Source organism: Aulonocara sp. 'chitande type north' Nkhata Bay, linkage group LG18, assembly GCF_057382095.1.
Source record: "Aulonocara sp. 'chitande type north' Nkhata Bay isolate Kocher_YH1m ecotype deep benthic linkage group LG18, A_spYH_male_GT1.1, whole genome shotgun sequence".
NCBI classification, from domain to species: domain Eukaryota; kingdom Metazoa; phylum Chordata; class Actinopteri; order Cichliformes; family Cichlidae; genus Aulonocara; species Aulonocara sp. 'chitande type north' Nkhata Bay.
In genome coordinates, this window is record NC_141361.1 from 29516994 (window position 1) to 29527021 (window position 10028).

General features: G+C 42.6%; 2 protein-coding genes across 3 annotated transcripts; both read right to left on the reverse strand.

Annotated features, from left to right (window-relative positions):
* Positions 1-731: 731 nt before the first annotated feature.
* On the reverse strand, positions 732-3527 carry cbln12 (cerebellin 12). The gene is made up of 4 exons (XM_086272325.1): positions 3315-3527; positions 2015-2676; positions 1519-1638; positions 732-1438 (listed from the first exon to the last, which is right to left on the reverse strand). Exons 2-4 carry the CDS (start codon positions 2294-2296, stop codon positions 1241-1243), a joined length of 600 nt encoding a protein of 199 aa, XP_086128451.1. The 5' UTR covers positions 2297-2676; positions 3315-3527; the 3' UTR covers positions 732-1240.
* Positions 3528-4362: 835 nt separating this feature from the next.
* trim110 (tripartite motif containing 110) lies at positions 4363-9789 on the reverse strand. Of its 2 annotated transcripts, none has more exons than XM_086272324.1 (8): positions 9717-9789; positions 8462-8972; positions 8287-8379; positions 7909-8142; positions 7472-7494; positions 7138-7283; positions 5343-5614; positions 4363-4735 (listed from the first exon to the last, which is right to left on the reverse strand). In XM_086272324.1, exons 2-8 carry the CDS (start codon positions 8948-8950, stop codon positions 4466-4468), a joined length of 1527 nt encoding a protein of 508 aa, XP_086128450.1. In that variant the 5' UTR covers positions 8951-8972; positions 9717-9789; the 3' UTR covers positions 4363-4465. The 2 variants fall into 2 exon arrangements, with proteins under 2 accessions (XP_086128450.1, XP_086128449.1); XM_086272323.1 differs by having other exon boundaries at positions 8284-8379.
* Between the last annotated feature and the right edge of the window lie 239 nt (positions 9790-10028).

The window sequence follows — 10028 nt, forward strand, 5'->3', positions numbered from 1 at the left end:
AACGGAGGTTACTCACTCTACGTGGCTGAAGAGTGAACCAATCAGTACAGTGGCACTTAGGTGTAAAGTATAAAAAAGAAAAACATTTTAACATTTGTGCGAACACTGCAAGATTTCATTGTGTTTTCTGAGATTTATTTAGAAAGGCCATCATTTCCTGCCTAGGACTTGAGGTTAATTTAATAAGATATTCTTCCTTGGGAGCATTAATATGACAGCGTGAATTCATATCTAGGCTTTTTCCATTTTTATGAATTTTTTACTCATCATCCTAATTTCATAAATGTATAATTCTGGTAACAGAAGGATGAAAATGACAAAGGAAGTCAGAGAGAGAGAGAGAGAGAGAGAGAGAGGAAGATGGTGGGCATGAACCACGGAAGCGTAAGTGACTACATGTGACAGCACCCCACACTTTATCCACGGCAGCCCTGCAGAGATGAACCTGCCTGTTCGACAGAGCCTCCATCTGTCTGCGGCCCTGTAAGGAGCATCCACCGTACACCACACTTCATACCGGGTCCCACGCTGGTCCCTTCGGTCCATGCCAATGCCAGCTCTGCTGGTGGGATCTATATTTACAAACAGCTGCCATGGCACTAGGTAGGGTACAATGGAAGGGATGAGAAATACTGCCTTGTATAAGCAGATTAAACAGTCGCGGTCTTGGTGATTCATCAGATATTGTCTGAAATCAATCTCGCTCGCATACTCAAAGTGAAATACTGAGCCAGATTTAGACTATTTTATTTGGTCTTTGATAGAAATTTCTTTGTAAATAAACATTTGTTATATTATACTAACAGGCATATAGAGGAACAGCAGTCATACAGCACACTAGAATAAAGAGATTTTTTAAACATAGACAGGATGGCATGTGGAGCACAGCAGTGTTGAAACACTTAAGAACAGAAGCTTTTAGGTACTCTAGCACAGAAGCCCATGTTTTAAATGGCTACTTTAGAATTTTGCCACAAAGTATCTCCTATAACAAGCATTTAGACATAAAAAAAAAAACCAAACAAAACAGAGCAAATGAATTCCTCAGAGAAATTATGTTTGCCATCTACTCTCATTTTCTTTTTGGTCCATTTGAACAATCATCTCATTTTTGCATAAAAGCCATCTTTTCATGCACTATATAAGGTTACAGATTGAAGCCTTTCTTTTCTCCCACCACCTCTTCCCCTTTTTTCTCTCAATCATTCTCACTTTGCGGCGCTTCAACCCTCTATCTTTCTCACAAGGGGAAAACCAGGAAGCCTGAGAATGTGGAGTACTTCCAGCCTCCCATCAGGTTGCCTCTCTCCAGTCTGAGGTAGGCCTTGTCGCCCTTCTCCATAATCACCAGGCCGGCATTGGTGGCGGCTTCTCTGGTCACGTCCTGGTCCCCGGCGAATGCCGAAATCATTGGCCAGCCGTTCACCATCAGGCTAACCTAAGAGATGGGAACCAGCGAGATTAAGAGAGTGATCCACTGGAACCACAGCTATGAGTCTCAGAGTTGAGTGGGCGTACCTGAATAGTTTGTCTATTGTAGGCCTTCACCACATGGAAGTTGAAGCTGTACACCCCCCTCCTTGGTGCCAGGAACACACTACTTTCTTGGTCAAAATGAGTGCCCACGTTAACCAAAATCTGAACAGACAGCAGGAAAAAGACGGGGGATGATAAAGTCACGACATGGGTCATTCTTTTCGTCTGTTCAGATTGCTTACTTCCAAACTACTGAGACCTATTTTCATACATCCCTCCCTCCCTCTAAAATGTCCATGGACATGCAGCTTGTGCAGCATAATCCAACCATGTTTTCATTATGTGGCTTCACTACAAGTTCAAAAGTTTAGCAATCAGCTCATTATCACACCCAATGGGAGAAGACACCTGACTACAAAATGATAGCACAGAGCCTTTTGTGTGTTTGCCCATTCTGTACTGTAAAAAATAAACCTGTCACAATTTGCCACAGTATGCTACAAATGGGCATAATAAACATAGATATCTGATAACTCACATTATCAAAGTAGATGATCATGGTGCGGTTGCTCATGTCTGTCGGCTCGTGGTTGGTCTGGCGGCTGGCAGAGAAGGCCACCCGACCCGAGCCAGAGCGCACCGACATGCCCAGGGCGTTTCCGGCGGGCTCGGACGAAGGCGTGGAGTCACACACTACCAAACATTTCCCCTCAAGGATGATGGGCTCTGTGTCATTCTGGCCCCTGGATCCCAAAGGTCCCCACAACAGGAGCATGCCCAGGAGGAGCAGGATGTCAGGGTGGACTGACCCGAGGTGCATGACTGAACCTGAGATTTTATTTTTTTTTTAAGTCAAATATCTCTAATTTCTAAGGACAATAGTCACTCTGGGCAATCTGCAAAATAAATAAACATGCTACGGCTAAAGAAACACTCTATATCAGAACAGAAAGAGAAAGAAAACCTGTTTGTTTTTTTAATTTAGTCTATGTTTTCCAGGCAGTTTTGACTCAGATTGGTTTGCTGGTCATATCTGTCAGTCTTTTCTTTCGAGTTTCCCCCTTTTTGACCCCCAGACAAATCCCCAAATCTCTTCAGTGTCCTTTGTGCTGTGTCAACAGGGTCCAGAATGACACTCAGAAAAAAATCACTTGATATTTTCAAGTTGATGTCGTCAGCAAAAAATAAGCAGAGATGTAGCTGAGGAGGGGAAGAGAGGGAGAGACAGAGAAAAGATAAGGGGCGGCACGGTGAGTGAAGATCCAAGTCCGGGCTTAACGGATGAAGACGAGGACGGAAAAGGTGTGGAAGAGAGGGGAAAAAAAAGATGAGGTAAGACTTTGGAGAGGTGACAAGGGGGAGGATGTAGGACCCAGAAGGGAATCAGAGAGAGAGAGATGGGGAACAACTCCACTGAGTGACCATCTGTCTGCCACACACGCTCGCTGTTTCTCCCACTTGTGCCTCTTGTTGCGCACACTCACACACGCTGTAGCCGCACGTACACACATTCATCTTCTCTGCAGGTTCGAAAGACTTTCTGTTGGTTCAGCTCACTGAAATGAGTAAAATGCAAAGCCCCCCTCCCCCACGCCTCCAATGCCATTTCAAAGTGTAGCATTTTTTAAATATCATCCATTTATCTGTGCAAAATCAGCAACAGGGTGAAAACATTTCCTTCTAAGCTTCAACAAAGTTATTCAGAGACAAATGCATCATGCTTCCTCATTCAAGGAATTACACAATTCATTGTGTTATTCATCAACAGTGACTAAACATGATCTGACTACAAAATTATGAGATTGTGAGAATAATAAAAGTAATAAACAGAGGATCACCTGTTCCCATGCAAAGGATCGTGTATTCCATATCTGAAGGACTGAAATATCCTTGTTGTCCCGCTCCTCTGTCACATTAATTCACAGCATGGCTGATCACAACCAAGATAGAGACTGCTCTGATCTCTCTGTCTATCTCCCTGTTCTTTCCCTTCTCTCTCTCTCTCTCCCTCCTTTCCATCTGCTTCGTTCTCACCCTTTATGCTGCATCCGCCCACTCACGTTTACAGTAATATAAAAGATAAATAAGTGTGAGCAGCTTCAAAGAGCAAAGTTAGCAAGTGAGTGGCAGTTTTCTCCCCTTCCCCCCCTGTAATTCCCAAACAAAACATTGATCTCCTCACAAGAATCAAAAGATCCTTCGCCATCTTCAAGACAGCGAGATTTATTCCCAGGTCTTTATGCATGTGGTAAATAGAGCTGGATTCCTCGATCCGCAGCACCGTTTGATCCATAAAGATGCTGCTTTTGTGCTTTTCTTTGATCATGCACTTAATGTCTAGACACTCCTAGATACAGACAGGAAATCCCAAAACAGAGGTAGAGCTTCAGAGATGTTTAAGAAAGGCTGGAGTGAGAAAAAAGTTCAAGTTTATCATATTAATATCAGCCAAACAAATTTCCAGCTTTTCTATAACTACATTACTTTATAAACAAAGGCCATCCTTATTTCTAATTGCTGTGGAATCAAGGTGCTGAACAATGTAACTAAAGTAACTAATTACTTTTAGAATATTTTAACTCAGTTACTAACTCAGTTACTTTTTTGAAGTAACTAGTAACTATAATTAATTACTTTTTCAAAGTAACTTGCCCAACACTGGAAATGAACATAATTGGTCCCCTTTAAAATGAGCCTTTCCATCTAGTGTTTAGGGAAGTATCAAATTCCCTTTGGGTGTCTTCTGGAAATGTTTTCACATGCCAGCTGATCGCAGCTTTAGAAGACACAGTTTTGTCTCTTTGGTGAGGAAGAGCTAAAGCTCTGTTTTAGAGCAGGAAGCAGAGAAACAGCAGCTCATGGCAAAGACTCCAACAGAGGTTTGCGTAAGTTACACAGACGGGGAAAAAACAACAGCACTTTATTTTGGAATGGCCAAAACAGCACAGAGTTCATCATCATCATCCTCCTAGCTGTCCTCTTCATCACATCAGACTTTAACAATAGTGATCCGACTGTTGAGCTCAGCTTTGTAGAGTCCAAAGCCCAGGCACACCGGCTGAGTAAAGGTGGTGGAGAAAGTGTGGAGGTGGATCAGGTTGTTAGACGGTCCCACCTCTGAGTAGGTGATGGTGCCTGAGCTGTAGTCCACGGCTACAGCAACGCGGTTCCCAGTCATTTGGTATGTGAGGCGGGTCTTCCTGCGGTTGTGCCAGGCGGCTAGCTTTTTATCGTGCTGCTGTGTCAAGCTCCATGAAACCTACAAGGGGTTTAATCAAGGAAGATGTTTTCATTTCAGCTGAAACTTTACTATCAAACAATTACTGATGTGGGGGAAATTGATCTGGCGATAATTTTAGTAACTGATATATATTTTAAGTTGAGCAAAAATCACTGCAGCGTTCCAAGGAAGTATTGGCTATATCTTAAATTGCATGTGGTTGACAAGGAAGGTATCACTGTAAATGTTCTCATCCTTCTGCAAAATGTGCTTCGATCATTGACGGTTAAATCAGGGCAGTGATTTTAGTAAAAAACCTAAACATAAAATTAAATGTACACAAAAGAATAGACTAGGAAAGAATAGAACTGGAATACAATTGTTGAACTGCTTTAGTGCACCAGAGGAAAATAGAAAGAAGGTTCACTTTTTTTCAAGGCCAAATTTACTGTTTCACTCTGACTGAATGAATGATGAGATGTTCGAAGGAAAAAATCTTTTTCACTGATGCCAAACAGACTGAGAGATGTCAGGGACAGGCATCAAACAGAGGCTCCTGCTCATTCTATTAGTTAGCAAAGAAAACACAAAATCTAACACTGGAACGAGTGTGATTAACCACTCTGGCTCTGCGGCACACTTGTACCTTGTTGTTCCCAAATGCATTGCCTTCTTTGCCCTTCCGTCCAATACTTCGGTAGCAGATGCCCACATCCCAGAATCCCTCGGCTTCCAGCTCCCAGTAGTGAGTCCCAGAGGAGAAGGTCTGGACGGTGAGGACCTGCGGCCAGTGGTCGAAACGTTCGGGATGAGCAGCGCAAGGCAGGCGGTTTTTAACTCGTGTAACTGAGCGCAGGTCATCCGAGATGCTCAACAGAGGATGAGCTGTGTTTGTGTCCAGACTCAAGGGACTGGTTACTGCAAGGAGAGAGATAAATTTTAGTTACTTTCCTCGTAGTACTTAAACTTGTTCGCCCATTTCTATGGAGCAAAACAGAACTTTTAAAATGCAAAACAGAGATTTATAAATATATGCTTTTGAGCCACACCTACATCCTCAATTGCTGTCACCTTCATTTTGTCCCCACTGCGTTACATCTGAATAAATATATTTAAACTTAAACGTTACAAACATGTATATGCATAATTCAGGTCATTAAACTCGTGCTTTTTAACATAAACATCATCTCCTATTTATTCAACACATTCATAGATGGTTCATCATGGTTTTAACTCCATTGATGATGCTTTCTTTATTTAGCTCAAGGCAAACATATTTAGAGTTGAACTGACTCTGATTTGCTATTCTGGACTCAAAACTGAGTTTCTCTTCTTGGGATTAGAGGTCAGCGTTAGACTCAGAGTTTGTTAAACAGATTGCTGGTGTATTCAGCTTCATGTCTCTACCTTTGTATTTGTCTGTGCTCCTCTGTTCCCCGCCTTTGTTGATCACTATGTTTGTCTTCCTGTTTTTAGTGCCAGCTTAGATTTTGTGTCCTTATTTGGGATTTTGATGTCTGCTGCTTTTGAATTTGCGTAGACTCTTGTAAGTTACCAGCAGCATCTTATTAAAGCTTTTGTTTTGTTTGCTCAAGCTGTCAGTCTCTGAGTGTCGGCAAGTGTGTCCTCCAGTGAACCATAGAAACCAACTGAGAAATATTTGCTAATGACATCTACGTGTTAATGAAAACCCACAAACACATTCTTTAGGTTTTATCAAACATGAACTCCAAACAATGTCAAGAAAAATCAGGTCGTTGACTACAGAGGTGTTACATAGTTACATACATAGAAGACTGCTTACAGTCCATCATACCAAAGGTGCCATTGGTCCTATCTATCTATCTATCTATCTATCTATCTATCTATCTATCTATCTATCTATCTATCTATCTATCTATCTATCTATCTATCTATCTATCTATCTATCTATCTATCTATCTATCTATCTATCTATCTATCTATCTATCTATCTATCTATCTATCTATCTATCTATCTATCTATCTATCTATCTATCTATCTATCTATCTATCTATCTATCTATCTATCTATCTATCTATCTATCTATCTATCTATCTATCTATCTAGCTGACCTTTCACTTCTAAATTGAATATGTAAATGACTGCACTCTGGAGCCTCACCTTAAGACCAACTGAGCATTATTTAAATGCCATGTAATTTATGATGTCTGCTTACAGCAGGATGATGTACCATGTCACTCAGAACTCAGATCATCTCAAACTGGTTTCTTGAACATTACACTGGAATTCAAATGGCCTCTACAGTCACCAGATCTCAGTCTAACAGAGCACCTCTGACATGTGGGTTAAGTTCTGAGGTTCAACAAGAAAGCTAACAAGCTTCATTCCCCAAAATGTCTAGCTATTCCGTTAAAATCATTAGCGGGGCAGGTAAGTGTCACACATTCATTCCACTCACAGAGTTCCCTCTTGAGGTCACTGAGACAGCGGAGGGTAGCAGTGATGAACTCGCGGTACTTGCGCTCGATGTCCTCCAGAATGTGCTTCCTGTCTGCGCTGATGGGATCAGGGATGTAAAGTGGACTGTTCAGCTCAGCTAATAACCTACAAATCAAAAGCACAAATGAAATAACGCCTTTATTATTTTGTGTTTTTCATTGTTTCTCTGTCTCTCTTTTCTCTCGAGCTTCCACTGTAATAACACTCCCTAACATGACAACCCAAACACACGTCAACATAACACAGCTCAGGACGAGTCCTAATTCAGTCTGACTGGTTTGTTCTGGACTTACTTTGTGTCATCTGACTGAAAGGCCTGCGAAAAGAAAAGTCAAGGACAGCTGAGAAAAATGCACCAACAGAATGAAAAGCAGCTGTCTGTGTGAATGTGAATGTGCTCAGGTAGATTTTTTTTCTATAAATTCCTACATTTCTACATTTTTGCATTTTCAAATCGCCCTAATATGTAGCCATGCTAAATGTGTGATCTGCTGTAAAGCTTCACTCTCTGGCCACTGTGTATATGTGTAGGGTATTGCAGCATATTCCAGTCAGGACTACAGTGGTGGATTTCCTTGGCTAAAAATGATATTCTGCAGTCGTACAACAGTTAATCTCCCAATCAGAGATTGGACTGGATCGTTACTGGAAACTGGTGCATCCTGTCTTAAGCTATAATTTAGTTTCGTTTGCATGACCTAGTTCTGGAAAAACTTAATGCTACACTCACCCAGATGAGCAGGAAAGGGTCTGTCTCTGACAGCAGTAAGGCCAGATAGTGCTGGATTCTTAGGGTGTGGTGCATGTGGTCCCTCACTTTGGAGCAGTCTTCATGCACACGATCCATGACCTGCTGCCTCTCCTTCTTGGTGATGTCTCTCAGTGCCACCACCAGCTTGTTGACCTGGACCTGCAGGTCTGAGCCCAGCTGCTCCACCTGGGCATCGTCCTGCCTCAGAGAATCCTGGAACCAATGAGGACAGAATACTGGATTGCTGGCAGATCAGTGATTGAGACACAATCAAACCACATGACTTGTGATTTTGGTACGAACAGCTTTATGAGTCATTAGATTTCCTTTGCACAGATAAATATGTGTACTCACTACCATGGTGGAATCGATGTTCTCACGCTCTTTGAGGATTCGCTCTCCATCTTTCAGTTTTTCCTCTGCTTTTATAAGCAGTGTCTGAAGGATGACCTGCAAAAATCACCCAGTAGGTATTACAGCAACCACACGTTAACATAAAAACATACATTAATTGATTATCCATCCAGCACACCTTCAGATCATCCTCCACGTGCCTCAGTGCTTTCACTTTGTGCTGAGCGTGGCCTCCTTCCAGCAGACAGTCGCCACACACGTACACTCTCTCATCAGCACAGTAGTAGCGGAACAGCTCTGTGTGCGCCGGGCACCTTCGCTGGGACAGATCGCCCAGCGGATCCACCAAAAGGTGGGTGCTAAACACCGGTCTCTCAAGATGAGGCCGGAGATGTTCGGCACACAGCGACACTTCACACCTAAGGCAGGTCTTAACTGCCAATGGCGGTTGTCCTTTCTCTGCCTCGGGAGGGCAGCAGTCGCACAGCACTTCGCCGTGCTCCTCCTGACACTGGGGACAGGTGAAGCGACCTTTTCCTTCACCCTGGCTGCTCCAGGCCTCCCGGACACAGGCAGGACAGAAGCTGTGACCACAGGGCAGGGGCTGGGATTGGCTGAAGGTGTCTCGGCACACAGAGCAGGTCAGCTCTTCATCCATGGAGGCCATCGTGACAAGGATACTATAAACACTGGTTTCATACAACAGGACGAAAACAAATAAGCACATTGATTAAGCAGCAAACACACAAAACGTACAAATATCAACAACTGTACAGACTAACATGTTTGTGTGATGTATAAGAAAGACTAACACAAGACAGAACCACACACAGGCAGCGCTGGAATGGTGACAAGCTGGGAATGCTTGTTTCACTCCAACTGTGCACTCAGACCAGTAATCCTGTCTACTGGGCTTTTGCCTACTGTGCTCTATGAATAGATACTTCACAAAGTAAGCGGTTTTACTGAGAAAACATGCTGAAAGTGTACAAAAATATCAGAAAGGCCTCATCCACTTTTGTCAGGGAATATATCAGCACAACTAAAAGTGCTAGAAATGACATAGAATACCAAAAAAACCCTTCTTCTTCTTCTTCTTCTTCTTTACAATAATATATACTATCAGATATTTAAAACATTATCAAATGAAACAAAGCAATTATCTAATAAACCCAGGTGTAATATATGGTGGTTCCTTTGCTTTAAAATAGTAGCAAAGGTGTTGTAACACTGACTGTAGACGAGCATTAACTGCACTTAGACTGAAGCTGTTGCAGTGGAGGGATCAGGAGATCATCTGACACAGATGGCTGGCTCAGTTTCCTTTACATGTGCTCTTCTTTTCTGTATTTCCCCCAAAACTTTAATGCTTTAACTAACAACTATGTATCATTAGAAATTACTAAAAAAGCCACAGAAGTGTCATTCCTTACCCGTTAGCTTCTTAGTGTTTGCAGACTAAAGCCATCTGTGAGTGCGTGAGTTGTGTGCGATCAGACTGCCGATTGGAGGCTAATCCCAACAGATTCACTGCACTCAGAGAGGTCAGCTGATCCTGAGATGGGAGGAAGGGCAAAAGTGGGGGGAGTGGGGCAGGGAAATTGATTAGGTAACTCTGAAGATACAAGGTTTAGGGTTAGAGTTTACATCATGTCCCTGCACAATTTAAAACATGTCAGCGTCACATAAAGCGTTTCCTCTCTAGCTGTCCTACACCATGTGTGTCCCACATGTCCAACGCTTTC

Excerpts from the sequence above, each read along its gene's own strand:
- cbln12 (XM_086272325.1), bottom strand. The coding sequence starts at position 2,296 with ATGCACCTCGGGTCAGTCCACCCTGACATCCTGCTCCTCCTGGGCATG. Across the intron at positions 1,639-2,014 it reads TGATCATCTACTTTGATAAT|ATTTTGGTTAACGTGGGCAC; the intron begins GTGAGTTATCAG and ends CTGTCTGTTCAG. Across the intron at positions 1,439-1,518 it reads ACAATAGACAAACTATTCAG|GTTAGCCTGATGGTGAACGG; the intron begins GTACGCCCACTC and ends CCCATCTCTTAG.
- trim110 (XM_086272323.1), bottom strand. The coding sequence starts at position 8,950 with ATGGCCTCCATGGATGAAGAGCTGACCTGCTCTGTGTGCCGAGACACC. Across the intron at positions 8,143-8,283 it reads ACATCGATTCCACCATGGTA|GATTCTCTGAGGCAGGACGA; the intron begins GTGAGTACACAT and ends CATTGGTTCCAG. Across the intron at positions 4,736-5,342 it reads ATGCATTTGGGAACAACAAG|GTTTCATGGAGCTTGACACA; the intron begins GTACAAGTGTGC and ends AACCCCTTGTAG.